This window comes from Syngnathus floridae, chromosome 14 (assembly GCF_059516105.1).
Source record: "Syngnathus floridae isolate MCC-2025c chromosome 14, RoL_Sflo_1.0, whole genome shotgun sequence".
Lineage (NCBI taxonomy): Eukaryota > Metazoa > Chordata > Actinopteri > Syngnathiformes > Syngnathidae > Syngnathus > Syngnathus floridae.
This window is the reverse complement of record NC_142426.1, coordinates 11,918,862-11,945,072: the sequence shown is the minus strand read 5'-3', so window position 1 is coordinate 11,945,072 and position 26,211 is coordinate 11,918,862. Positions and strand designations below refer to the sequence as shown.

Genomic DNA, 26,211 nt, shown 5'->3' with positions numbered 1-26,211 from the left:
TCATTTATTACTGTGCTCCCCCCCTTTACATACATGTCCTTCTCTATATCCTCAGCAACAATGGAAATACAATATTTTTTGTATAAAATTTCATGTAAAATACAGTGACAATATGTCAGTGTGAACTGATTCAAAGTGCCTAGTGATACTGTAAAGTTAAAAGAAACAACAAAAGAATTTCCTAACTTGGTTCAAAATGGACTACAAACCCCAATTTTGATGAAGTGAATGTTGACAATAGGAAAACAAAATCAGTTGGAACAAAATATCTTGTATTTATAGTGTATTCAATTGAATAGTTGTAAATGATTGGCAAATCATACTGTATTTGGGTTTTATTTACAATATACACAACTTCATTGCAATTGGGGTTTGTATAATAAGACACTAGAGTATTGTCATCCTAAATGCTCAGTCTAATCACAATGTTTTTTTTTTTACATTTAGCAACTCACTTAGTGCAAATTAAATAACATGTTGACAAATAGGCACAACACAGAATGTATACAGTACAAAAAAACATCAAGCCAATTAAATAAAATACAAAAAATTCCGATGAGTTAATCCATTAGGTTAAATTATAGGTCCAACATGAACATAGAAGTTGGTCAAGGCTCAGTGCAGTACAGTCTAGAATCCACATTCTTGTTATGACAACCCAAAATCTGGATTTAAATGTCCCTTCAGTGTTTGCTTACGGTCATACGGTAGAGATGTTGCCAGTGGAAGGGGTCCGCCGAAGCCCGCCGCCGCCCCGCGCTCCAACGCTAACCTGACTGATACTTCGCTTGGCTGATGTGGGCTGACTTTGGTTGTGACATTTCCACAGCCACCTCTGCAGCTCTGCCTGCACCTGGGAAGCAAGGAAGGTTCATGAAGAAAGAAGCAAAGAAGCCATTCTGTATTTAAGATGCTCTTTGCAAGGATAATTGACTGTTTCCCTGAAAATGCACTCACTTACCTCTCCATTCATGAAACAGTAAAGCAGAGCCACCACAAAGCCCTGGGGAACAAAAGGAACAGACTGGATCTTTAAAAGGGCATTCGTAACAGTTTCTGTTCACATGGACAAAATGATTTTTTATTATACTCGAGTGCACTGGTTTCATGGATAATGAAAATATTGATCCGATAGAGGATATGCACATGACGTCACAGGCCGGCTGACGGTTTGTTTGGGTGGCAACAAAACACGAGCAGGTGGTACCTGGAAGGATCCCAAGCCCAGTTCGATATAGAGCCGGGCCGCCACGCCCGTGTTCTCCGGAAGGAAGGCGAACACAGTGTAGTGCATCCCGAACAGAGGGATGAGGAAAAGTGTGGATTTAGCCAGTCTTCTGCGGAAGATAAACATCCACACGGGAGATGACAAGACAACACCACAGCATCACCGTCATTAAAGGCATCCTTTTGTTTGAAATGTCAGGTGAGACCCAAATGCAAATTTCCAATCAGTGGATTAAATGTCACGCTATAAAGCAGCAACTCAGTTTTAGTTACAGTCGTTTCCTCAGCAGGACCAGAGAACAGAGGGCTTTATTATTATTTTTCTTTAGATGTTAGCATATCAACTTCTAGTTTGTTTGCAGTTCTCAGAGAAAGTAGTAACTGAGGACAAAGCAAAATTGAAAACCCTTATAAATAGTTCTTTTGCTACCAAGGATGGATGGATGGATGGATGGATGGATGGATGGATGGATGGATGGATGGATGTATTTCTGAGCACTTTGAAATAACAAACTTTTTTTGATATATTGCCTGAATAGCTTAATGACCCTTAAGGAACTGTTTAATGCATGCCTGATGATTTGCTAAATCACAGACACTGTTGAGCTGAGCTGCAGGCCGCACCCCTCTCTGGCTGAGCTGCCTCAGGTTAGGGTGTGTCTTCCTTCCTGCCTGGAGGCAGCTGATTAAGTGCACCAGGTGGAGATGTTGGAAAAATCTGTGTGGTTTGGAGGCACTCACAGGACACTTGGAGATAAAACCGGTCGAGGTGCCAGAGGAAGAGCGGCAGAAGGAAAACAACCAAAGGTGATCGCCAAGATGGAAAACAACAGCCCCCACACACACCAAATTGCCCATCATCGATTGTGATTGAACTCAACCAACCTGTGTAAGTCTAGATTTTGTTTTGGTGTCTTAGCCTTTTCCTAAAACTGAAGAAATAAAATGAGTAAATTGGATAACAGGTGATTGGCTATGGCTTTTGCTGTGAGTCGCGGATAGCGCACTTCCCAGATTGTGAACCAAATCCAACAATATGTAGATTTATATATATATAAACTGCATTTTTCAAAACGCCTTTTTAACAAACGTAAGATGGATCTCTCGCAAGCCTAGATATAGCCCACCTAATATTTGTACTACAAATATTTTTCTGGCACCTTCTTTGAACAATCCTGGTGGGGGATCAATCTATTTCTGGCACCGTCTGCTATTTTTAACATCTTAGCATCTGAATTAATTCAGTTGAGTATTATTCATATAAAAATGTGAGTGGAAAATATACACATCCTGTACTTAACAGTTTGGTTAAGTTATTAAAAATAATATAATATGTTGAATGTCTCAGGGGTATGAATATTATAGATACTGCATGTGCATTAGGGTCAAAAGGCATGTAGCATAACGGTCCCCAAATTTCTCAGCTAAGTCATCTTAATTAGTGCTACTAAATGGTATAAAGGTAAAAAGCAAAAATGCATTTGAGCATCATTTTTGAGGTTACAATGTTGGCGGAGGTTTTGCCTGAAGTCAGATATCAAAGACTTGATTTTCAAGTCAAATTCAATCAGTGTAAAGTTGAAAGAGACTTCTGTAGATGCTGGCTCGCTCGCTCGCTCCTCCTGCCAGTTTAGAGCCTCCAAGTCAAAAGCAATTTTTTCCGCATCAAAGACTTTCAATTTGTCATCGTCTGTGACTCACATAAAATGTCCGGTGTCATTGTTTCCGGACATGGCAGAAGATTTGAGCTTCTGGACCAGGATGCGGATCACGTTGATAAAGATGACAATGTTGACCTGTTGGATATGACGGTGATAAGGCACCTATTTTGGAATATTTCGACGTGCAACAAACACCAGCAACTCACCAGCAACGTAGCTGTTATCGGTCCTTTGATAATCCACCAAATGCCAACATTGTCCGTGTCGTCCCAGCACCTAGCCACATGTAGGATAAATCATGATTTGGTTTCTTTTATTTGTTGTGACGTGACTAAATGTAACAATTTTGTTTATCATACCCTCTGTCATCATAGAAGAATCTGCTCAGCACCCAAAGGATGAGAATAATGGATGGGAGGCCTGTGACAGGTAGGAAAATATGTGGAAGAATATTGTGATTACCACTGAGCCAAATGACATCATAATATATAATAAATTTTAAAAGTATAAATGTCAATAAAATACAAATTAAATGAAAAATATTGATTTAAAAAACATATCCACTGTAAAAACAAACAGTCCACTTTTGAATTTAAAATGTAAAATAAAATAACATGATAATATACACAAATTAAAATAAAATTCACATCAATTCTTCCCTATTTTTAATGGTAATATCACCACTGAACACTAGATGGCTTTTCTAACTTGTTCTGAAAACAATGCTGATACATAGTGATCTGGGTCAATCATTCCCAACTGCGACTTTAATGAAAAAATATAAGTAGTCCTTCGCTAGTTGCTTCTTCGTCCTTCAGCCCACAAGATAAGGATGGCACCTGACACCTCAATTAACACCAAACAGGCAGACTTACCCCATCCAATCAGGATGTACCACCAGAAGTACTTCCTCTGGGAGACGAAGGTGAGCGCTAGCAGGGTCTGCAGATACATGCCCTCCACCAGCAGCCAAAAGTAATTGGCCAGGATGCTGAACTGGAAGAACGCCACGGCCGATTTGCACGCCGTCTGACGGGAGCAACGGGTTGGCCCCTTTCGTTAAAGTCAACTTCTTCGCACGCTTAAGTGGGCGAAGGCTCACCGTGGACATGGAACAGTGGTCCAGCGTCTCGTCAGCGAATAGCACCGTGTCTTTGATGAAGACGGCGCTGGCCCTCAGGACGAACGAGGAGAACAAGTTGACGTGGATGTAGTTCCTGGTACATCGAAACTTCCTGAGAGTTCAATGTGAAGTCGTTTTAGGAATGAAGAAAAGTAAAACACAGCTAAATCTTCTATATTTATTTTGACCTGAAAGCAGTGAACACCACTATGGCTGTTATGAGAGAGACGAGCGAGGTGGCGTAGCCCACAGTGTACACCTGTCTAAAGGTGGACAGGTAACTCGTCTGCAACCGGGAAACAAAGAAGCCTTGTTAGTATCTTGTTCGATAATAATGCGCGTGATGACAACCGACCTCCGATTCCGGCCCGTTGTCGTCACTAAAAGCACAAACTTCCTGGTAGGGCGGATAAATGTCTGACCAGCCTTCTGCTGTACAGTTTCTGTAAACCAACCCTTACCATGGGAGCAAAGACAACAATGAACTCGTAAGGATCCAGTGTGACCTCTGATCATATCCAACTAACCTTGACCGCTGGAGAAATGCTGAAAGATGTCAGAGCACGACACGTTGACCACCTGACCTACATCGGCTCTCGACCAGCAGCCAATCTGGTCCCACTCGGTCTGGCATCCTGGAAACGGTCAAGAAAAGGAAATAAATACATCTAAAACTTTTCCTTCATTTTTCTAACAACTGACTATTTTCTCCTGATATTGCACGAATACTGTACTTCCTCTCTACCAGTCACAAACCTCCAAATATTTTTGTCATTTGTCTTGAGTTCACCAAACAACCTGACACTTTCCATCCGACAATTCTGCTAAAAAGAGTCTTTCCTTCAGTCTTCTTTTCTACGAGTCATGCTAGTCTCTTGCTTCCTGTCACAAAAGGGGGGGGGGGGGGGGGCAACCATTTTCCACAGACTCTCTTACATAACAGTCATCACCCAGGACGAGGACCGAGGAGACAAGCTGAAGGTAAAAAAGTCGGAGGAACTTAGCTCTTCAACTCCCTCACAGTCCTGGTGATATGATGACAAAGCATACATATAGAACAATTATGGGTCAATCAAAATGCTCCTGGCTGAAGCGACAGCAAAATAAATGTCAAATGCAGGAGGAAGGAAATGCTGTAACCAGTCATGCAATAACCTGTCGTGCTCCTTCCTAAAATTGTCCTATATGATTATTTCTGTCCATTGGCATGTAAAAGTGCCGTGACCTGAAGCGGACGATAGTGCGCACGGAAGCCAGTCGCCTCCGAGCCTTCCTGTCACAAAGAACACGTCAGGGATGTGGAAATATTTGAGATTGAAGGTAACATTTGCTGGCTATGTGTGTATGTAAATATGTCATCTCAGTGAGGCAAAATGAATTGAACTGAACACACTAGCCACTTTTTATGATGCACTCTTTTATTGCCCCATCAAGCAGGCAATATATTCAACAGCGTGGATTGCTTTGTGTGGAACATTTCTGACACATCAACCTAGATATTTTTTTTTTAATGATGTCCCCATTAGTCCTGATCTTGGTGTTCCCATCCAGATACATGAGAATCTTCACCTAAATTATGTACACATACAGTTTATTTATTCATAATAATGCTTGGCTTGACTTGAGCTGTGTGCGCTAACATGATGTGGATATTGCTGCAATTTAAGTATCCTATTTATTATGATAAATAGTGCGACTATAGTGCGCCTTATAGTCCAGAAAATATGGTAATTGTTATTGATGTATGTTTTTATGAAGTTCAATTTGATCGATTGTTAATATGTATTATTAAGAAAACGCATTCCAAGTGGATTCACTTTACATTATTTCCCATGGGATTGGTTTTAACAGTTTGTGTTTGACTTTGGATGTTCCAGTGTACTGTTAATGAATTGACCTTTTAAAATCAATAAGGTTCTCGCCTTGACAATTGTTCTGAGCTGCAGTTAACAAAGAAGCTAAAGCAGGTTTTATTAGTGGCTTTCCAATCAAATTGCAGCGCGGTTCATTGGCAAATTGAAGTGCTTTGAGATAGCAGAACAATTCCCATGTGGGATTGACTTTGTGCTGGCTTTGGAAACTCAAAGTCAGACAGATTTTCATTTTTAACTGATAATAGAAAGAAAGAAAGAAGAAGCGTATGATGTAACATTTGCCCTCATTTATCAATACCCTACATGAATTATGGAAAGATGCACGTGGTTTTACCACGGTCAACATCTTCGTGTTGAGGTGTAATCACAAGAGGTGATGGGTAGGAGGATGCACATGTCGCATCACCCCCCCCCCTCCATTTTGAGCCCAACAAACTCACAAAAAGAATCACAAAAAGAAAAATGAGGACCAAGCCTTTCCTGCCCTTTTGTGTCCGCTTTCAAAGAAATGTTGTGACACTTGAATGTCACCATATTTAGGATTAGCCGCACTCTTGGAATTGCTTTGGACGCCCAGGGGAGAGCGTGCTGATGACGATGATGACTGTGGATGGCGCCATGGCAGCAGGAAGGCTAAGAGTCGAGCATTTACTCGAAAAAAAGAAACCACATGCCTATCTTAAACTTGACAGTGATTACCTCAATAATTCAGCGAATGCTTGAGACAAAATGCTGTGGTCAGATTTTTTTGGGTGACCTGGCTGCCGTGTTTGAAAGATGAAAAAATGATGACCCAAATAACGTGACAGATTTTAGCTGCACTTTTGAGAACACAAAGGCCAGCGGGATGTCGAATGCCGCATTTAGATCACTTTAGCGTCAAATCGCTCAAGTTTGTTCAGTCTGTGATGAAGTGGTGCTTGTTGTGGCATCCTGACTGGGAGGGGAAAGTTGCATGTGTTTTTTTTTTTTTTGCATGCAAAGCATCATCAGCAAAGTCATTCACCACCGCGCGCCGTCTGATTCTCAACTTCTCTCCTCCTCGCCAGGCTGCAGGTCTCGCCGGCCCTCAGGTGCTGAGCAATGATGGCGCAGTCCGGGTGAATGGCGTCCACCTGAAAACATGACAAAATAGTGCCGCATACTCACACACATCACAAATGGCTCCTCTAAAGAATTTTGGTTTTCAAAAAAAAAAAAAAAAATTGTGGACACCCTGAGATAGCTTCAACGCCCCCCCCACACACACACACATTGTCCCTCCAAGGAAAAACATCCTAGCTCTGACAGTGTCTGTACAAAAGGCACCTTGACTTAAATTGTCCATAATAGGTAATAATAAAATAGTTCCCTTCTATCCTGACCTTGGCAAACTACAATACATCTCTATTGTGACATCATCTAATTATTTGATTGCAGGATGTCGTGTAGCCAGTCACGGCAATGTCCTGCATTTACAGTACTTGAGTCCGTATAAAAGGCACAATCAAAATTCCGGACCTTTTGTTGACAATGACAATTGAGCGTGATCTCTTTCTTTCATTTTGTAGTTCAAGTATTGTACATGATTGTTGTGTATCCATTCTCAAGTGTATGCAAGGAACGTTCTTCTGATGCCACAATTCTGCAGAATTTCTGGAAGGCTCAATAGTTGTCAAGAACCACTAGAGTCAACTTCATGAACAAAATTGTCTAGCACTTTAAATATGAATTTAAGTTGTTAAATATGAACATGATTGTAGTCATTATAAAAACTATCCAACAGTTCCCCAGCTGATTATTATTTTTGTACATGACTGGATGGAGCACTAATTAGTGTAATGAGAAAATATCCCGTGCAGCTAAGAAATAATTAATCAATATTAAGTCTACAAATTAGAGATTCAATGGCACTCACCGTGGAGACACAAAGACTAAAGAAAAGCAAGAATCTCTCCTGATGTTTAGAAAATATTTCCTTATTGGGCCTCATGGTGGTGGTGATGATGGCGACAATTCCAGAAGATTTGAGTTCCGTGTGTGTGCAGCCCCGCTATGAAATATGAACTGTGTCAACCTAAAATAGATGACTGCCAGATGCAAACTTGAGTCTCTCCTCTTCACTCTCTCTTTTGCACTAGCAGCCCTCAATCTCTCTCTCTCTCTCTCTCTCTGAGAATCAGGTGGAGGCACATCTCAGGAGAGGCATGCATATAAGACTGCACGGTCCATTTAAAGACACGACGCGCCTTCTCGCCGCTAATGGGAGGCAATCGGTCACGCGTTAATGAATGTCAGCGAGCGGCGGCGGAGGCGTGCACGTCCCGGACAAATGCGTGCGTGCGCATGAGCAAATCGGCTTGATTTGATTGGGCAGACGGCTAACTGAATTACGTTCATTTAAAAAGTCTGTCTCTCTCTATGGAATCCTGCAAATGTTCCGTGATCATTAGGCCATGGTTGTGCGTCATTTGGCTTTATTAGCGTCATTAATTTGTTGATTATAAAGTTTGTCGTTGAGAGAGGCATGTTAAGTGGATGACCCAGCTAGTTATGTAGACACCCGTCAGTGGGGTCTTACTTCCATCAAATTGAAAAAGTTTCTCGTTCAGGTTAAGGAGGCGTTTAGTTGTCATAAGTGGATAGGCCACCCAGCGAAACACCTATAAGGATTGTAAGCCTAAACTACAACTTAAATTTAATGAATAAATATCTTTTTGTTACTTCATTCGAGGGAGGCATTTAGTTGTCTTAAGTGGATGACACACCCAGTGAAAAGCTTCTCAATATCATCACACTGTAAAATCAAGTCTGGCCTTTTCGTTTTTATGCCATTGCTTTGAACTTGGCCTGTGCTTTGAGAGTCCATAAAATGTCCAATTTCAAATTGTTTTAAATGAGGGAGGCGTTGTCTTATGTGGATGAATCACTTATCAGCGTGAGGCGGCAGCGTACAGCAGGTTGCATGCGTGATGATGACGCTAGGTTGCAAGAACATGACATTAATTAGCCCTGAGCCGACTCGCCGTAATGACTTACTGACAAAGCGAGGTCACCTTGTGATTAGAGAGAGAGTCGCTCAAAACTCCTGACTGTTATTATGTCAATTATTCTCTGCATGGAAGATGAAGTGTGTTGTCAAACCAACACATTTAAAGCAATACACAGGAGTAAAGCCAGGACTAGCGCGCAAGATAATGTGACAGCTAATGTTGCATGATTGAAGGCCTCGAGATTTGCAAGAGAGGCACGTAAATGCATCGCTGCTTTTGTCGCCGCCCCTCCCAGACCGATGTAAATAACTTTAAGGGTTTTAAATGTTGAAGAAGCCAAGGCAGTCTGTCATGGCATACGCAATAATAAAAGTGTAGCTCAAACTGTCAAAAAAAAGTTTGGCTTGCACATTAAATACTTTCAATAATGCTGGCTCAGTGACTTGGAGAATGTGCTTCAATTCACGCCAGCCAAGCACAATGTTGTTTAGTGTTTATTACTTCGACCAAGGACGTCGTGGAATGCATCGGTGTAGGTTATTTATTTGGAATTTTTTTTTTTTATGTATTCATTTTATTCATCTGTTTCCCTTTAAAATTAGATATAATCAATTATCATCTGACAGGGTTATGAGTTTGCATTTATGATAAATAATTAAATATAAAATAAATATAATATAAATAAATTCACACAAAAATACGTTAGCTTGTATTCACAATATTAAATGTACAAAATTGTATCAATATAGTAAACCTATGCAAAATGAAGAATTCCAGTCCAAATTTGGTCGGAATCTACCTCAAGATGACAACATAAAAATGTTTTTTCATTTCATTTATAAAATAAAAGCATTTGTTATGTCAACTTTACAATGCTGTTTTTGTTTTTTTTAGCTAGGGTCGATTCCTCTAGAAAAAAAAAGTGACAATAGACGTCTGCGCGTCCGTTGTCAAGGCAACACCAAGGCTAGTATGAGCACGCTTGTCTCTGAAGCCTTCGTTCCTCTCACTCGTGTTTTTTTTTCTTCACAGCTTCGGTAGCACAACAAGCTATGTCCGGAGATAATAATGACCTTGAACGAACTTTTTCCTTCCGTTCAGTACCATCCAGGAAGTTTGCGTTCCTGGAGGAAAAGGAGACCGTAGCTCTGTTGATGAAATGGTAAACACCGAGCTAAACTGTCCCGTGAAAACATTTGGAAATATACTATGTTCTGTCGCCATCTGGCGGTGTTCTAATGTAATTATAGTTTTTTTATTTATTTATATTCAGGTCGATGCTCGGGAGACTCTCCGCACAGACGTTCAGCTTTGACCAGAAGTTTCACCTTTACGATAGCGACAGGTTTGCGCTGGTAAGACGTGACGTCACTCCGGCAAGTCAACTGAGAAAAAAAATTATAATTTTGGCCACTTTATTTATCATTATCTTTATAGTTTTATTATACCGTTATTGTAGATTTAGGAAATCGTGGAAAGGGGTTTTAATTGTTTATATTGGTATAGGGGTGTGTAGACTTTTTATATCCACAGTAGCCATAGTTCATGAGACAGGGCCTCACCAGTACCGTATTGGCCCGAATATAAGACAGTGATTTTTGCATTGAAATAAGACTGAAAAAGTAGGGGTCGTCTTATAATCAGGGTTGTCTTATATTCGGGCCAATACGGTAATAGTGCATGCTGTAAGTGTTGATCCATGGGGTGTTCTGAGGAAAATGTTAACGTCTTTATTTGTTGTTGATTATTTGTACGTGTCGCCATCACTCTTCATACAGTGCTTCTTCAAAGACGCTAGCGTGCTCTCCAGTGTGAAAATGATGGACGGCTGGCAGCCTTTCGGTATGTCCTGTCACGCCATAGTAGGTCATTCGGGTCTAACTTTGCTTTTCTTCACAGACAGACCAGTGGCATCAGTGGACGTGGAGGTGGTACCATCCACCAAGGTCTCCATGGACCTTTTTGACCCCATCTACACTTGCGGCATCGTGGCATCTTCTGGGCACATCGCTAGATGCTTCCACGAAGTCTACCCGGACTATGACAAACTCCGAGAAGTGAGACTTTTCTTTTTGTTTCACCACTTGGTTCGTTTCCCCGCCAAACAAATGTTTGTGTGTGTGCAGATGCTGCAGGATGAAGAGTCAGACAACTACCATATATTGGGGAGCGCCGAGCGAGCGGAATTTCTGTTTCGCCTCTTCAAATACCTTTGTCTCGGTGGAGAGCTGAACCAGTATGAAGACACGATTGAGCCTTACATCAATGTTACCAAAAAAATCTACAAAGAGCTCATCAGGTACAAAAGGTCCAATATGAGTATTTTTTTTTTTTTCTCTGTTTCTGGCTCTAAATTTTAGGAAAAAAAATACAATTTACTGATAGTTTGCCGTGGCAAAGAGATACGAACTATTTTTTATCATTTTTCTTGCAGTGTTCAAAAGGATCCAGAAACTAAAAGGATTGCCGTAGTCTCCATGGTGCTCAAAGTACATGTCTATGTACGTCTAGCATTTACTTGTTTTAATGTTGACGGAAATGGCCACAAAGTTGAGTCATCTGCTCTGTCTCCCCACTGTAGGATGAATCAGGCCGGTGTTACCCCGGCAGCCGTGATGAGGAGCAGACCTTTGCCTACCTCATTGTTGACCCCTTCAAACGCCACGTGACACTACTCTGCCATTCTTACGGTGTTGGAACCATGTCACTTTAATGCTGTAAATTATATTAATCAATTCAAATGCTGAGTACGCAGCTCTCTCTCTCTCTCTCTCTCTCTCTCTCTCTCTCTCTCTCTCTCTCTCTCTCTCTCTCTCTCTCTCTCTCTCTCTCTCTCTCTCTCTCTTTATATGCAACAATAGAAAAACCCAACTCTTTCACGTTGTCATCAATAAAGTGCTAAGTAGATAAATAAAGTGCAGTGGTGCATTGTGCATTGTGTGTGATTATCTTGACATAAACATCTAATCACCATCTAATCAACATAAATCTAATCAACATAAAGCAACATAAATCTAAGAAGGAAAAAAATCTGCTTTAGATGCGTCCCAGAAATATTACTGTAGTTTTAATATGCGACAAAAGAGCTAAACAAAGATCGAGTACAGTATGTACTACTTTCTCTCTGGCATGAATCCGATCGCATATAGTTACGTCAAAAAGAGGGCGCATACATTGTAAATACCTTTTCGCAAAGCATTATGGGGAAGGTAGTCTTTAGCGAAAAGGATCATACCATAGTTAAGTTTGATCGTAAATAGTAATAAAAATGACATGCGTCTTTTATATTCAACAGATGAATATTAATCCGATTTTAATCATGTAATGAATACAGTATGAACATTTAAAGGAGTTATTAATGGATATTTTAGGAAAAACTCCAAAGTGGCCAACCCCTCCGCGTTGACGAATAAAGACGTCCGCTCCGCCGTAACTCTCTTCCGGTCGGATTACCGCAGCAGCACGCGAAGAAACGGCACCGAAAACTTGAAACGTCAAATAAAACAATCAAGTAAGTGGGGATACTTGCCTACACCGTCAAACTTTAACAAACGCATTCGGTTTCAAAAGCGAGCGACTGTGTGACATTTCCCTTCATGGAAACGCCACGTGTTCAGTCGCCGTTCGAGTTTGCAGCTGTCAAAAACTTCAACGGAGTTGTGCCATCTCGGATAACGTCGATATTAACTATCGATATCGGTTACTTCTGGGATATCATCCGCAATTCATGTCTGAAAATGTTAAGGAGAGCATTGAGACCGATTCATCTACTGTTTTTAATACTCCGGGTTTAACTAATAAGTGTCCAATATGAAATGGCGCAAATGTATAAATGTAATTATTTGTATTTCACATGTTGTCCGCTGATCTTTCATTTCATCAAAGGTGAGTGCTGTGCCTGTTTTATTTAAAAAAAAAATCTAATTCATTCTCTTATTACATGTTCTGCCTGTTGAAATAATTCAAATATGTCAATTGACTTGCATGGAAAGTATCAATTGGTAAAACTGCTTGTAGATGAATCAGCATGTCAAATGTTTTTCAAATGCAAGTGCTATAAAAATATGCATTATTTTTGGATGTGAAATTGCACACAATCAAAAATGTTTTATTGGGTTTGTGATGTTTTAATCAGAGGGAACACTGAATTCATCACAATGGAATCATGTCTGTTCTGCTTTTTTTAATTTTCTTTTTTTTTTTTAATTGTGCTATTCATTGTACCTCTTAATTGAACACTGCTGTTGTGGTTAATTATTGTATAATAGTGCTTGTCGAGTTACTCATTGAATCAATCAAAACGAATTATAGTGTAACTTCCAAAGCCCAACACTGTCTGTCGGGAATTAAGTATAGAAATTTGTTTTAGACAACTCAATACGTGTTTGAGTTTGGAGGTTTCACTGCAAATACCAATTGTGTGGAGATGAGGAAACACCAAACACACATTAAAAGTGTCATGTGAGATTGATCCATTAGCTTTATTTGGCGTCCTTTAAACTAGTACTATAGGAGCCATTCTGAATTTCGAGCCTGGTTTTGCTGTTCTTCCTAGAATGACAGTAAACCCTTTTTGCTCAAAATGAAGCTTTTTGATCAATCATCACCCTTCGAGAGCATGTTAAAAACGGTTTTGACATGTACTCGCATGAGGCCATTCAAACCATGCTTGAGCCCATTTATCACCAAAATAATAGGTTGGCTCGTATGAGTGCTATGATTTACATTGCTATGCTCGCAGTTTGCCGCATATTGATTTGCCTCCAATTTTTCATTTGTTTTACGCCTCTTGGCAGTTTCTCATAAAAGCATAACAGAGAAACAAAATATCATGAGTCATGCAATGGCTCCTTGTTGCCGGTCGTTCATGATAACAAAATTAAAAATCAACACGAGCATGGTGGTGGACAGAAGGGAGAAGAAGAGGGAGGAGGAATACTCGCCCTGTCCGCCACAGTTTGAATGGCCTGGTATCCAAAGGTTGTTGTGTGAAGTTAGCTGGCACTTGTTGCTTGAAGCACCTTTTTTCCCCCTCCTCCTTAAGCGGAATGGATCAGTTGAGCTCCGAGCAGGGAGCGGCCCCTAAGCCCGCCGCCACGCCAGAGAGGAGCATCATCAGTGGAGACAACCTCCAGTTCGGCAAGATGCGTCGCCACGCCCGTTTGTCTCAGTCAGAGAACCAGAGCTCGGGGCCCGAGGAAGAGTACTTGGGCTCCTCTGTGGAGGCCGGCGGATCCTACGGACGAAGCCCCGCCGCCCACAAGCTGCAATCGTCCTCTCCGAGGAGCCCCAACACCAGGGGGCACTGGGCCAAGCGCCACCAGCAGGACGGCGCTCAAATCCCAACGGTGAAGTCATCGGGCACCCCCCACCGGCGCTACAGCCGGGGCCGCTACCGCTCGTCGTCTGAGACGGAAAAAGGAGGCCGAGGGAGCAGGGAGCCCAAGTTTCGGAAGAAGGGCTTCTCTGAGAGCGATAACAGGTCGGGACGGGACAAGTGTGACACGGGAGGAATGGTGGAAATGCGATGTGTACTACTCTTTGTCTGCCTTGCACTGTCTTTTGGCGTCCTTGTTGTCATTTAAAAAAACAACAACGTGTTCAGTGTATCAAAACAGAAGAGAGGGAGGCGACTTGTTAAATGTGGCTGCCTGTTGATTGTAACTTTCTGGCCTCTTGTGTGGTGATCCTGCTGAGTTGACAAGTCTGCCTCGCTGCCTGAGGAATGTGTTGATTTGACACAAGCGGGCCATTTGTTGCACTGTTGCATGTAATTTGTCACCCCCCCCCTTGAGAATCAGTCATATCTCAATTTGATACCTTTTGTGTGTGTCCTATACACTCACTCACTCACGAGTGACTCACCGAAAAGTAGCTGTTTAATGTAGTGACATCAATAGCTGACAAAATAGTCCACCTTCAAGTATTTTTGTGATTCTTGTGGTAAAGTCATAGCATTTACCATCATCTGTTTGATTGTGAAAGCAGTTGGTGTACTGAATCATAATGTTTTTTTTCAAATACGGTGGTATTTAAGAAAGGTCCAAATATTAGAAACTGGTCATTATGATGCAGTGCACCAACTACAAGCACAATATGAAACACTTGCTCGTATGATATTTAAACGTACCAGTCAAATATGATGGTTCATCCACCAAAATGAATAAATAGAAGTTCTTTCATAAATATCCACCAGGAAGTAGAGCAACTGTCAGTGGCCAGTGAAGCCCCCTTAGACAGAGATTCTGTAAACTGGCTGCATGCAAGCTATTTAGGGGGCATTTATGCTTAGTTTTTTTTTTTCGTGTAATCTAATCATTTCTATTTATTGAGTATTATTTTATTCTCCAGGTAATTGTGTGTATGCAGTCATGTCATACGAAGCATCTTGCTTTGTCAGTTTTATGGGTGCCAATTATAACAAATGGAAGTTTGAATTATGTTTTTTTTTTTTTTCTCCCCCCATCTTTAGCGCCAACATGAGTGGACTTCAGTGCCTCACCGCCGAGAAGATCTGGTTCGAAAAGCACCGCTACGATGAGGCCGAGAGGATGTTCTACGAGGGTGCCAACGGACCCGCCCCCAAGCAACAGGTGACTCCTTTTTAGGGCGGCATGGGGGCATGTTTACCTATTGCAAAAGTGCAGCAGATTATTTTCCTGACACTCTGATGAGTTGGCGAGTTGTTAGATAACATACCCGATAACCAGCAGGTTACTGACTACAGTTGTCATGCAGCCATTGTATATAACCTGGAGTCTCTAAAACTCAGCAGTGTAAAAAAAAAATCTCCTTTAAAATGAGCTTGTTTTATAGATTTTTAGATTCCTAACAAACGTGAGCGGCGTCTTTTAATCCACAGTGAGAGTTTTTGGATCCCTAGCATAAAACCTTTGACCCCGAAAAGTCCAGCTGCACTATCAGTGTCGCTGGCCGCTGTTGGTTTAAGCCTCGGTTACATCATCGCGCCAAGCAGCTGTGTGCGTGTGCACACGTGTGTGCGCTCAATTTAGAAGCCTTAGCGAACATGCGAGTGAGGTCACGTGCTTTGGCAGCCTTTTGTAGCGGCCACCGCTAAATAAGATCTTGCCTGATGATTCGGTTCTATCTGTAACAAAGATGTGGGTGTAGTGTGAAAGTAGCAAGAGGAGTGCATGTGGCCATTGTGGCTTTTTTTTTTTTTTTTTTTTTTGGGTTGTACAGCCAAACACTATCCGTTTAATACATTTTAGTCTGAATGAAAAGAGAAAATGCTAACTCCCTCATTTTTCTTATTGACATCTCCTTCAAAGCTGGAAACTAGTTAACAAAACAACAAACGATTATTATTTTGGTCTTGCTGGAGGATCATCTGAATCACCGCCTATGTGGCTCGTGTGATGGCTTCATGTTTTAATGCAATCTCTTTTGCGTCCTCCCGTTACCCGCGCTTTACAATGCCACAGGTGAAAAGCGCCGTGCAGCAGCACAAAGGGCGACCGCAAAAGCGCCAGCACCGAAACGTAAGTCGCGAGTGTGTGGCGACGCTGCATGGCCTCCGTGGATCATTTGATGCTTATGTGCAATCAACAACAGAATATCATCGCACGGCTTCATTTATTCATTTATTTTTGCATCATGTTCACAATCATATCATGCTCATGTGGCGTGAAATTCATAATTGGTCAATTAATTGCATTGATATGGGTTCTTGTGTGTGTAGGAGGAAGGCTGCCTTCTTTATAACTAGAGAATCGAAAAATATCATCTTTTTGTATCCAATTCTATATTCACCCAACTATACTAATTGTGTTTTCACCCATTCATAAGAAATTTCTATGAGAACTGTCTGAAATATAATTGGAACAACCAATTTGATATTTGGTTCCTGAAAACTCATCTACTTCTTTGCTCAGCCATCTTTGTGCTAAGAAACTCTGGTCTTATTATCGTGTATTTTTGAAGCAGTGGTGTTAATTCCTTGTCGATTTCGACAATTGGTGGCAGAGCTTGTTTGCTATCCCCTGCATCATTGAATTACCCAGCTCAAGTTCTCATGGAAATTTTCTGTCATTTTGCAAGCCATCTCACGTCTTTACCTATGTGCAATTGTATTTAATTCATATTTACACGCATATTGAGCTGAAATTGGATCTCGCTGCGATGCACGTTTTCATTCTTAAACCCCCCACAGTCGTCTTCGCATTCAGGCGAACAGGAGCTGGTTGCCCGCATGAAGAGCCTGGAGGTGGAGAACCACACTTTACACAAAGGTGGGCATGTTGAAGCATTATTTTGCCTGACTGGTGTTTTAACTGGGCTGTCGTTGCTGTTAGCGGTGGGTGATATGAGGGCCGCCCTGCAGAAGCTTGAGGCCAGAGTGGCTCAGCTGGAGAAGATCCCAGCAACCGCCGCCGGCCCCACAGTCAAGGTAGGAGAGCACAATGTCGTCCTACCTTCTCCTGTCTGTCTCTTAATCCCATTTCCTTTGCCAGGCTGCTCCCGTCAAGCAAGTGGAAGAAAATGGGGATGGTGACGACGATGACGACGTGGACTTGTTTGGCAGCGACGACGAAGCTGATGAGGAGGCGGCTCGTCTCAAGCAAGAGCGCGTGGCAGCTTACACAGCCAAGAAGGCCAAAAAGCCAGCCCTGATCGCAAAGTCGTCCATCTTATTGGATGTCAAGCCTGTAAGTCCCGACCGACTCGATAACGAAAACACTTGGGCCTTGATGTACAGTCGTGCCGCTGTGCAAGTTCAGACGCGAGATGAACTCCGCGATCCTCAATTGACATGAAGCAGCGGTTTGGCAGATGAGTTTTTGCGTCTTCCCAGTGGGACGATGAGACTGACATGTCCAAGCTGGAGGAGTGCGTACGCTCGGTTCAGATGGACGGGCTCCTGTGGGGCGCGTCCAAACTGGTGCCAGTGGGCTACGGCATCAAGAAGCTGCAGATCAACTGCGTGGTGGAGGACGACAAAGTAGGCACAGACATCTTGGAAGAGGAGATCACCAAGTTTGAGGACTTTGTGAGTAAACAAAATGGATACTTTTATTTTGTATTTCAAAGCTTTGAGGTAAACTTTGGGTTTCTGTCGCCTCGCTCATGCAGGTGCAAAGCATCGATGTTGCCGCCTTCAATAAGATCTGAGAAAAGTGCTGCTGTTCATTAAAATTTAAAAATACAATTTGTTCTCCAGCTCCTTCATATTAAGGTTCACTGGCAGTGACATTGGTTACACCCGCACAATGATTCAATATAAAAAATATTCTTTACAATGGCACCAATCTGTACTATACATGGTCTTTTTTTTTTTTTTTTTAACCAAAGGCCTTACAAGGCCATGGTGTCGCCATCTCCTGGTCAGTTAATGAAATGCTTAGCCGTTTTATTTTCTTCTATTTATCTCATGCTCCTTTTATATATTCTGTTTTTAGTGGAGAAATAAATGGAGGCTATTTCAGCTAATTTTGGGCAAACCAATAAGACGTCAACCTTCATATCTACAATACAAACAATTTAGATTTTCTGAAAAGTAAAAAGTACTAGTTTTGCACTTTTATTTACATATAATATTTCAGAGCATAACTGCAATTGTCAGGAATCATTAAAAAAATCAACAGGATTCTTGCTTGCTGAATCCCATCCCATCTTGTCGGCAGGTGGCAACCTTAATTGTACACCTTTAGTCTTTTCATTTGGAATGCTGGTTTCCTTGAGTGAAATCACTGCAAATGGAAAGAGACAAACATCATGGATCATCTGTTCCCATCAATTTAGCGTTAACATGTTGCGGCGTTTGCCTTTATCTGAGATTCTGTTGAATTCCCTCTGGAGGTTTTCGTCCAGACCGTCCTTCAGCTCCGCCAGGCCTCCTCGCATGGTTTTGTACATCAAGTATGGCAATGCGTCGGTGTCGGGCATCGGCACCCGTTTGGATTGGAAATGAAGGGATCTGCATTTCTGGAATAAGAAAAAAAAAATAACAAGAGGGCTGGAACCGATGGATTTTACCTGTGTGTTCTGGCGTACATGAAGGAAATGGAGGTGGTCATCGCTGCGGCAGAGCTTCTCCAGCTCAGCCTCGTTCCTCCGGACATCAGCCGTCTCACGCTCCAGCTTCTCCAACAGCTGCTCTGTCTGCGCCAGGGCCGCCCGTTCGCGCACTCTGATCGCCTCCCTCACGTCACACCGTTGCTTCTCGATGGTGCGGAGCAGTTTGGAGAAGACCCTGTCGTTCTCCTCCTCTGCCGCCTCCGTGGCGTGCTGAGGGGAAAATTAAGAATTTGATAATTAAAAAAAAAAAAAAAAGTACATGAATGTATTCATGTAAACACACTCACTTTGATGTATCTGACCACATAGCGCAGCTCCTTCTCCACATCCTTGATGTTCTGCGTGCACTTCAAAGATGCTTCTTGGAGTTTTTTCTACAAAAAAGTTTTGAGTCCTGTGAGTGGTATTGAAAAACTGAACTTCTTGCGCAAGCCACCGCTGACTGGTTGACTACAATGTGCCACGTATGCACCCCCCTCGGGTGGTGGCCCCAGACACACCTGCTGGACCATCCGCTCGTCCACCAGCCGCACGGTGTCATGGTTCTTGTGTTGGCCTTTGAGGCAGCGCGAGCACAATCCCTGATGGTCAGCACGGCAATAGCTTTTCAGCGGCTTTTGATGATGCTGGCACAGCTTCTCTTTGACAACACTGGACTGTGATGAGAAGAGAGAACATAAGATGCTAAATGAATTTCTTCTGCAACTCTGTTTTATGCTGAAAAACGCAACTATTGGCACCTAGCCGCCTAAAAATTCCACCCCAAAAAACCTCTGTGCTGATTCAAAGTATGAAAGGATGAATATCAAGATGCGTAAGAATACTGACTCCATGTGCAAGTGGCAGAGATAGCGCACATCATTTTTTTTTTTTTTAGATTTTTGCTATTATATTTTGAGGGCGTGTTATGCCACCCACAGTTTACATTGTAAACTGTGTCTTTTGATGAAGTAATAATTAAATAACACTGAACTAAAACTCAAGTAAAATTCAAAATTCAAAGTATTTTTTTAAACACCAAGACCCGGAAGAAGTCGGTGGTCAATTGCGCATGCGCATATTAATTCAATGACTCGTTTAGAAGTTCAACGTTATTAACCTTGGGCGCAACCGCAACACCTTGCCCCCGCCCGCGGAGGCGTTCGTCGGCCGGCTGCTCTTGGGCTCCGCTCTGGAGGAACTTCTCCACCAGCTCTCCCAGGACAGTGTTGCGATTGAGCAGCGGTTTCGGCTTGAACTCCAAGCGACACTGTGGGCAGCTGTACTGGGCCTTCTGCGGCTTGCCTCTGCTCCAGTAGTCCTCGATGCAGCTCAGGCAATAGCTGTGGCCGCACGGGATGGTCACTGGATCCCGAAGAACCTCCAGACACACCGAACAACTGAACTGGTCCAGTTCCACGGAGATAGTGGAGGTTGTCGACGCCGTTGTTGCCGATGCACCTGCCGCCATCTTACTCCCGTGAGAGGCCTTCGTGGGCGTGGCTTACAGGTATGTTGCTAAATGCACCTGCTGGAGACGGGAGGACGTGACGTCACGAAGCGCAATGTTTATATTAGGCTTCGGGCTTGCTTTTAACGTGTCTGTGAAAAAAATCAAAGTAAATATTTGTACAAATGTCTTCTCTTGCATGCTATTTTCAAATGTCCTGTCTGCTGTTGAAGCAATAGCCACTTTAATAGGTAAGCTGCAAAATTCAATGAGATACTGCACTAGTATTGCACACAATAGTGATTTTACTATGTAATTGATTTACCGTCATGAGTCCATTTATTTCAACATTGCAAAGTATCCATATTTGATATCATTGTATAAACACAATAAATATATGCGAAAAAGCCCAATACACTGCATCTTTATGTTTGTTGACACTCTGTAAACAGCATTCACAATTCTTTTTTTTTTTTTGTAAGCATGACACAAACCAAAATAATATATTATGTCTGTATGAATAATTACAAAAAAAGATGTCACATTGTCATAAAATGTAAAATCAAATGTAACTAATGATGTGTAAAAACTAACTAAAATATTACTACGACACTCCTGTAATGAATTTGGCGTTTGAGTGTCTACGTGTGTGAGACTCTGCTCATCTGACCGACACAACACTGACGCCAACAAGTAAGTAAACACTGTAGTTCCCAGTTTTTTTTTTTTTTTACAAAAAAATATGGTGAAGTGGTATGTCAAAAGAGGAAAGCACTGCAGCTTGATGATCAAGGTTTAAGGTTTTGCGTGTGAAATGATGTCTAAATTCAGGTCTCATTTCTTTCTGGCATGAGTGCGGCGCTGATGGTGCCTCTGCCTGGAGCCCGTAGACAATTTGGAGCCTGCAAAAAATAACATTTATGAGCTGGATGACAGAATATATTCACACATAATTTTCGTTTAACAGAAATTCTTTATATCTATTCCTCCATCTTAAAAAGCTACCTTTGGCGGTTTGTAAAATTGACAAGCTTATTCCAAGCTGGTTGATAGGAAATGATAAAAATAGATGTTAAAATAAATTTAGGAGTGAAACATACAATTTATAATGGCATTTTATAAATTCTTGCCAGCTATTTCAATATAATTATGTTAAATGATTGAATCTATTTGTGTACATACATACATTACGATCGTGGCAGGATACTGGGAAAGTCTAAAAATTGTAAAAGTCGAAAAAAAATTTCCTAAGTACTCTGCTCAGTGGTCAACTGCAATTTTTAATCAGAAATAGTTTGTGTCCTTCAATGTATTTATAGTGCTGATTTAAAAAAAAAAAAGTCTACTTTTTTCCGAGGACATCGGGTTTTTGATACATTTTTATTTTTTGCTTTTATTATGGAGAAAATGCCTTCTATGCAGCAGTTACCGACCCAAAGGTGCACCCAAAGGTGAGAAGACAAACATGGGCACAACCGGTCCTTGGCTTAGGAATGGGTTGAGGGGGCTCATGTGGCTTTGGTCCAAACCAGGTGACAGGAACTCTACATGCACAAACACACGTACTTCATGAGCATGTTTTCCATTAGGTTGAAAGAGAATTCCAGAATATAGCTCACGTAACATGATATTTTTATGTTATGGCTACAAAGCCAGAAAGCTGCCACGTGTCTCAGGATTGTTTTGAAAGGTTTCACAAGAGTGATTATTATAGTTGTCTCACCTGTCTCCTCCATTTGTACAGGGGGGTGAATTTCGGCCAAGGGTGCTGTCACATTAGCCGAGGGCCCGGTCACGTCGACGTGGACGGGCAAATTGGGGGGAGCCGTGATCGCCACTTCTCTCACTGATGGAGCACACATCCAAATTGTTGGTGCGTTCCATGTATTGTCTTTTACTAACGGGGTCAAGCAAAAGCGCACCTTTCTCATAGATGCTGACGAAGCCATCCTGGCAAACCTCTTGCAACAGCGATTTGAAGTCGCACACGGCTTTTGTGGCAGAGTCAAACGTCAAGCCGGGTTCCATGGCGATGGCAGGGATCGGCGACGTGGCGGGCGGCAGCGCTTCCAGCGCCTGACAGCTCTGTTGCAACAAAAGAATCAAGTGTGAAATGAAGTCAAAGGAGCAAAAGACGTTTGGAGGGAAATTCCTGGACTAAAAGCTCTGACATCATGAAAACTAAAATTGTTTGACCAGCGGTTTGGGTATGTGTCATTTTCGCTTAGCGGCTTGGCACTCCTACCTGAAGGAAATGCAGGTGGTCGTCGGCGAGGGTCAGTCGGTCCAGATCGGCCTCTCGCTTTTTCTGCTCGGCGATCTGCTTTTGGATCTTCTCCAGAAGCCGCTCGGCCTGACTCACGACCTGCTTCTGCTGGGCCTTGATCAACTCACGCACTTCGAAGCGCTTCAGCTCCATGCTGCGGACAAGGTCGGTGAAGACGCCGTCGCTCGTCTCCGTCGCCAGCCGAGCTGAACGCTGCGGGGAGGAGGCAGCGAGGTGCCATTTGTGATATTCAATCGAAAAATGACGAGCGTGCGTGACTTACATTAAGACAAAAGATAGCTTGTCTTAGCTCTTGAACTTCCTTCTCTCTTTGCTGAATGCTCTGCTGGGAGCTGAGCTTCATCTCACCCAGCTGTCTCTGTGCATCAGGAGAATTGTACAAAAAAAGCCAACAGTTGTCAAACTTGTTTACTTCATGATATATTAGGAAGACATGTTTGATCATCATAGGGTTATTTGCATGACCCCCCCCCGAGCATGCTAAGTTCCACTGTTGTCAAAAGGACTAGTTACCTGCTGCACTTGTATTTCCACCTCCACCAGCACGGTGTCGTGTCCCTTGTGTTCATCCGCCAGGCACATGGAGCAGATGCACTGCTTGTCCGTGCGGCAGTAGACCTCCAGCAGCTTATCGTGGCGCTGGCACACGCTCTCCTGGAGCCTCTTGGAGGCTGACACCAGCTTGTGCTTCTTAAATACGGCCGAGTCGTGGTGGGGCCGGACGTGCAGCTCGCAGTAGGACGCCAGGCACACCAAGCAAGAGTTGACCGCCTTGTTCTTCCTCCCGGGGCACACGTCGCACTCCACGTCGCCGGCCTCCGCCAGGCTTTGTTGTTGTTGCCCCCCTCCGCCCGCCGGGACCTCCTGGAGTCCGCTACGCTGGAATCGGTCCACCACGTCGGCTAGCAAGGTGCTGCGGGCGAGGGCTGGCCTAGGGCTGAAGCTTTGTCGGCACTGGGGGCACATGAACACGCCGAGGTATTCATCCTGGTCCCAGTAGTTGCGGATGCAGTTGGAGCAGTAGCTATGGCCGCACGGGATGGTCACCGGATCTCGCAGGACATCCAGACACACAGAGCAGGTGAACTGATCCTTGTCCAGGACCACCCCTGCCTGGGCCATCGTCCCCCAAAGTGATGAAGTTGGAAGGGACGAGGACGAAGGACCACAAGACGAAAGACAGCTGCTTTGTTTACAAGAAGTGACGCCAAGGGGCGGGGCTAATTGGCGGAAGTAAACGAGTTTTATTATCAACGCACATGAACTTGTAAATTTTGAGGAAAAAAAAAACTTCTAATACGCCGTATAATACAAACAAAATGGTTAAATTACGCTGATCATCATCCTTTCAAAAAAGGGGCGGGTCCAGCAAGCGGAAGTAGACGGTATGTGATTTTTTTTTTAAATATACCGTAGCTTGTCATCTTTATATAGCGCTTTCACGATAGCTGTCGTAGCAACAAAAGGTATTTTTTTTTAAATCGGAAGTAAATGTTGTCGTTTTTGAATTTCAACTGAAATTATACCAGAAAAATACATGCAAATTGTAAATTACACCATTTTTATTTTTGTTAAGTGTCAATTCTGCACAAGCATGTTAAAAGAATACAGATCAAAACTGAGCTGTATCTTTGTAATGATAGTTTTTTTACATGAGTCATTTTAAAATCAAATTGTACAGGTGCACCTAAATGTTCACATCTAAAAGGTTAAAGACTCAAGTGCTTTAGAGCATTTTTAAAAAGCAGCAGGACATGTTCTCTATTACAAACACACTAACCCTATTTTAGTATAAGTTGCTCCGAACTGACACGGGAGTGAGACAACGCGAGCGGAGAGGTTGGAAGTTGGGGTCCGCTCCGCTGACAGTGGACCCCGGTGACACCGCATCGATGTTAGAGGGTAACCCCGCCGGCTGCTCTTCATCCTCCTCCTCCTCCTCGGGCAGAGTGGGCGCTCCGGGGTCTCCTGGCCTAGGGAGGCTGGAAGAGGTTGTGGTGGAGGACGAGGCCACGAACGTCAGATCGCCATCATTCGATAGCGACGGCGCACTGGGGCAGACGCCGACTTTTAAAACTGTGGAGCTTTCTTGTCCGTCTGGGAAGCAGAGCAAGGTGGAGTCGTTTGAGAATGTTACGGAGAGCTCCTGGGTGGTACATGGAGGGGTGAGGCTGTTCTTGGATGAGGAACTAGAAGCTGCAGCTGTAGAAGAACAAGAGATAAATACACATGCATCTCAAAAAATGTCCATTTTGTAGTCATTTATTTCAGGAATTCAAGGGAGTTTGGGCTCCCTTGTGGACTTGTTTAATGCTTCTTATTAATTGTACCTCACAATTTGGTAGAGTGGTGTGAAAACCCTACACTGAATGTAAGATGCTGCCTCCAAACCTTTGAGAGACTCCAGCTTCTCATTCTTGGTCTTCTGCACCTCATCTGTGATCTTGTGAATGACAAAGTTTTGTGAACGCAGCTCCCGGATGGAGTCGACCAGGACGTCGAGGCCACGGGGGTTCTCGCTAAGGATGTCCAGCAGCCAGCCTGTCCTGCTGGTTTGCGTGCTCTTGCTGTTGATTTCCTCTGCGTCGTCACGAGTCAGGATGCGGCGGGAGCGCAAGTAGTCAAGATGGCAACGCGCCCGGATCTTCTCACAGAGGTAGTGCCGCATGCGGATCAGGACCTGGGGGATGGTGTTGGGAGAGCTAATTTTTTTAAATATTTGCCTTTGCAAAAATAATAATTGAAAATATATGCTTCATGACGTGAATTATTGGTCTGTATGAGCCTCAAAGGTGTATTCACAAGCCTATTACCTACACCTATAGAATAATAATGCTGTAAAAATATTTACTTCTTTAAAGATAGACTTTAGTACATTCCAACACATTCAATGTATGTTTACGACATTAGCATGTTAGCATGTGCCTAGTTTTGGCTGCACAGGTGTCCCTAATGTCAAGACGTTTTATAGGGGTGTTGTGATTTGGTACATTCCGGCTCGTTTCGATAACTTTTGAGTTATGATCAACTACGGCGTCCATTCGGAGGGAGAGTGAGGCGGTGAACTCACGTCTTTTTTAATCTCAGCCATCTCATCTTCGGTGAGTTGAGGAACATCCATCCTCGCGTCGCGACGATTAAAACACTAAATATAATTTTTAAAAATCCAGGTGTTCCGGTAAAATGCGAGCGGCCACTACACAAAGTTCGGCTTTGAGTTCTAAACCAAAGAGTTTACTTTGGAGTTTTGAGTTTTTATATCGCGGTTAATCTGGAGGAATCGCTGATATTTTTGTGTTTTAGTACACGAAGATGGGGAGAAGCCCGTACTTCCTGATTGGTAAAGTTTACGTCGACTCGAGCCCAGGGCGAACGTCACACGTCACTCAAATTTAGATGTTATGTAATAGCCTCTTTTGGCCACAGAATGTCGCTGTTGGGCAAACTGTTCTAGATCCGTTCAGTCCTGGAAATGTTTGCCTTTTTAAAGTTCTGTATAGAATTTATAATTGAAAATCTTAACGTTGGTTGACACACTATCTAATCACCATTAACTAGAACTGGCGTCATACTCAAGATACTTTTGAAATCCAAACTACA

At 42.8% G+C, this 26,211-nt stretch overlaps 7 protein-coding genes and 2 long non-coding RNA genes across 13 annotated transcripts in view; 4 read left to right on the top strand and 5 right to left on the bottom strand.

The window, feature by feature from the left end:
• Positions 1–10: 10 nt before the first annotated feature.
• LOC148387816 (pituitary adenylate cyclase-activating polypeptide type I receptor-like) lies at positions 11–8,241 on the bottom strand. Its single transcript, XM_088396162.1, has 13 exons — positions 7,783–8,241; positions 6,892–7,000; positions 4,539–4,646; positions 4,367–4,467; positions 4,200–4,297; positions 3,991–4,123; positions 3,764–3,917; positions 3,248–3,308; positions 3,095–3,164; positions 2,929–3,023; positions 1,208–1,337; positions 962–1,003; positions 11–853 (listed from the first exon to the last, which is right to left on the bottom strand). Exons 1-13 carry the CDS (start codon positions 7,855–7,857, stop codon positions 701–703), a joined length of 1,329 nt encoding a protein of 442 aa, XP_088252288.1. The 5' UTR covers positions 7,858–8,241; the 3' UTR covers positions 11–700.
• LOC148387815 (uncharacterized) lies at positions 1,853–8,525 on the top strand. Its single transcript, XR_015862569.1, has 4 exons — positions 1,853–2,116; positions 3,263–3,317; positions 5,228–5,331; positions 6,935–8,525. It is a non-coding gene; the product is annotated as an uncharacterized LOC148387815 (long non-coding RNA).
• Positions 8,526–9,791: 1,266 nt separating this feature from the next.
• cfap300 (cilia and flagella associated protein 300) lies at positions 9,792–11,790 on the top strand. Its single transcript, XM_088396163.1, has 7 exons — positions 9,792–10,019; positions 10,131–10,212; positions 10,636–10,699; positions 10,757–10,914; positions 10,984–11,156; positions 11,292–11,358; positions 11,439–11,790. The coding sequence occupies exons 1-7, from the start codon at positions 9,910–9,912 to the stop codon at positions 11,568–11,570; spliced, it is 786 nt and encodes a 261-aa protein (XP_088252289.1). The 5' UTR covers positions 9,792–9,909; the 3' UTR covers positions 11,571–11,790.
• Positions 11,791–12,229: 439 nt separating this feature from the next.
• On the top strand, positions 12,230–18,026 carry LOC148387812 (elongation factor 1-delta-like). Of its 2 annotated transcripts, XM_088397084.1 has the most exons (9): positions 12,711–12,742; positions 13,902–14,339; positions 15,330–15,450; positions 16,303–16,359; positions 17,031–17,109; positions 17,173–17,267; positions 17,332–17,526; positions 17,673–17,867; positions 17,951–18,026. In XM_088397084.1, exons 1-9 carry the CDS (start codon positions 12,711–12,713, stop codon positions 17,987–17,989), a joined length of 1,251 nt encoding a protein of 416 aa, XP_088253210.1. In that variant the 3' UTR covers positions 17,990–18,026. The 2 variants fall into 2 exon arrangements, with proteins under 2 accessions (XP_088253211.1, XP_088253210.1); XM_088397085.1 differs by lacking the exons at positions 12,711–12,742; positions 16,303–16,359 and adding an exon at positions 12,230–12,368.
• Positions 15,324–15,777, bottom strand: LOC148387813 (uncharacterized). Its single transcript, XR_015862750.1, has 2 exons — positions 15,557–15,777; positions 15,324–15,487 (listed from the first exon to the last, which is right to left on the bottom strand). It is a non-coding gene; the product is annotated as an uncharacterized LOC148387813 (long non-coding RNA).
• A 359-nt stretch (positions 18,027–18,385) lies between the features above and the next one.
• Positions 18,386–20,395, bottom strand: LOC148387811 (E3 ubiquitin-protein ligase TRIM65-like). The gene is made up of 6 exons (XM_088397090.1): positions 19,995–20,395; positions 19,396–19,551; positions 19,183–19,269; positions 18,872–19,105; positions 18,643–18,802; positions 18,386–18,567 (listed from the first exon to the last, which is right to left on the bottom strand). The coding sequence occupies exons 1-6, from the start codon at positions 20,343–20,345 to the stop codon at positions 18,437–18,439; spliced, it is 1,119 nt and encodes a 372-aa protein (XP_088253216.1). The 5' UTR covers positions 20,346–20,395; the 3' UTR covers positions 18,386–18,436.
• Positions 20,396–20,640: 245 nt separating this feature from the next.
• On the bottom strand, positions 20,641–23,835 carry LOC148387810 (E3 ubiquitin-protein ligase TRIM47-like). 2 transcript variants are annotated; one of them, XM_088397082.1, is made up of 7 exons: positions 23,125–23,835; positions 22,874–22,969; positions 22,570–22,803; positions 22,247–22,409; positions 22,048–22,170; positions 21,770–21,868; positions 20,641–21,226 (listed from the first exon to the last, which is right to left on the bottom strand). In XM_088397082.1, the coding sequence occupies exons 1-7, from the start codon at positions 23,731–23,733 to the stop codon at positions 21,159–21,161; spliced, it is 1,392 nt and encodes a 463-aa protein (XP_088253208.1). In that variant the 5' UTR covers positions 23,734–23,835; the 3' UTR covers positions 20,641–21,158. The 2 variants fall into 2 exon arrangements, with proteins under 2 accessions (XP_088253208.1, XP_088253209.1); XM_088397083.1 differs by having other exon boundaries at positions 21,758–21,868; positions 23,125–23,834.
• ift22 (intraflagellar transport 22 homolog (Chlamydomonas)) overlaps positions 23,089–26,211 on the top strand; it is a 38,728-nt gene continuing 35,605 nt past the window's right edge. Inside the window, exon 1 of one of the 3 annotated variants that reach the window (XM_088397094.1) lies at positions 23,089–25,267. The gene's annotated coding sequence lies outside the window, so the exon portion shown is untranslated. Of the gene's footprint in view, positions 25,268–25,553; positions 25,713–26,211 lie in introns of those variants that run through there. The other 2 variants (XM_088397092.1, XM_088397093.1) reach the window with 2 other exon arrangements.
• bcl10 (BCL10 immune signaling adaptor) lies at positions 24,156–25,980 on the bottom strand. The gene is made up of 3 exons (XM_088397091.1): positions 25,682–25,980; positions 25,003–25,291; positions 24,156–24,813 (listed from the first exon to the last, which is right to left on the bottom strand). Exons 1-3 carry the CDS (start codon positions 25,730–25,732, stop codon positions 24,398–24,400), a joined length of 756 nt encoding a protein of 251 aa, XP_088253217.1. The 5' UTR covers positions 25,733–25,980; the 3' UTR covers positions 24,156–24,397.

What these genes read in the sequence shown, in the direction of transcription:
- LOC148387816 (XM_088396162.1), bottom strand. Translation starts at nt 7,857, where the DNA reads ATGAGGCCCAATAAGGAAATATTTTCTAAACATCAGGAGAGATTCTTG. An exon ending in GTGGTGTTCACTGCTTTCAG is followed by an intron (nt 4,124 to 4,199) that starts GTCAAAATAAAT and finishes TTGAACTCTCAG; the next exon opens with GAAGTTTCGATGTACCAGGA. An exon ending in GTACATCCTGATTGGATGGG is followed by an intron (nt 3,309 to 3,763) that starts GTAAGTCTGCCT and finishes TACCTGTCACAG; the next exon opens with GCCTCCCATCCATTATTCTC.
- cfap300 (XM_088396163.1), top strand. Translation starts at nt 9,910, where the DNA reads ATGTCCGGAGATAATAATGACCTTGAACGAACTTTTTCCTTCCGTTCA. An exon ending in ATAGCGACAGGTTTGCGCTG is followed by an intron (nt 10,213 to 10,635) that starts GTAAGACGTGAC and finishes CTCTTCATACAG; the next exon opens with TGCTTCTTCAAAGACGCTAG. An exon ending in ACTATGACAAACTCCGAGAA is followed by an intron (nt 10,915 to 10,983) that starts GTGAGACTTTTC and finishes GTGTGTGTGCAG; the next exon opens with ATGCTGCAGGATGAAGAGTC.
- LOC148387812 (XM_088397084.1), top strand. Translation starts at nt 12,711, where the DNA reads ATGTTGTCCGCTGATCTTTCATTTCATCAAAG. An exon ending in GACCCGCCCCCAAGCAACAG is followed by an intron (nt 15,451 to 16,302) that starts GTGACTCCTTTT and finishes ACAATGCCACAG; the next exon opens with GTGAAAAGCGCCGTGCAGCA. An exon ending in TCACCAAGTTTGAGGACTTT is followed by an intron (nt 17,868 to 17,950) that starts GTGAGTAAACAA and finishes TCGCTCATGCAG; the next exon opens with GTGCAAAGCATCGATGTTGC.
- LOC148387811 (XM_088397090.1), bottom strand. Translation starts at nt 20,345, where the DNA reads ATGGCGGCAGGTGCATCGGCAACAACGGCGTCGACAACCTCCACTATC. An exon ending in GTGTTGCGGTTGCGCCCAAG is followed by an intron (nt 19,552 to 19,994) that starts GTTAATAACGTT and finishes TTCTCATCACAG; the next exon opens with TCCAGTGTTGTCAAAGAGAA. An exon ending in ATGTGGTCAGATACATCAAA is followed by an intron (nt 19,106 to 19,182) that starts GTGAGTGTGTTT and finishes TTTTCCCCTCAG; the next exon opens with CACGCCACGGAGGCGGCAGA.
- LOC148387810 (XM_088397083.1), bottom strand. Translation starts at nt 23,733, where the DNA reads ATGGCCCAGGCAGGGGTGGTCCTGGACAAGGATCAGTTCACCTGCTCT. An exon ending in ACCACCTGCATTTCCTTCAG is followed by an intron (nt 22,410 to 22,569) that starts GTAGGAGTGCCA and finishes TTGTTGCAACAG; the next exon opens with AGCTGTCAGGCGCTGGAAGC. An exon ending in ACCTTTGGGTGCACCTTTGG is followed by an intron (nt 21,227 to 21,757) that starts GTCGGTAACTGC and finishes TATTTTTTGCAG; the next exon opens with GCTCCAAATTGTCTACGGGC.
- bcl10 (XM_088397091.1), bottom strand. Translation starts at nt 25,732, where the DNA reads ATGGATGTTCCTCAACTCACCGAAGATGAGATGGCTGAGATTAAAAAA. An exon ending in TGGCTGAGATTAAAAAAGAC is followed by an intron (nt 25,292 to 25,681) that starts GTGAGTTCACCG and finishes ACCATCCCCCAG; the next exon opens with GTCCTGATCCGCATGCGGCA. An exon ending in GAAGCTGGAGTCTCTCAAAG is followed by an intron (nt 24,814 to 25,002) that starts GTTTGGAGGCAG and finishes GTTCTTCTACAG; the next exon opens with CTGCAGCTTCTAGTTCCTCA.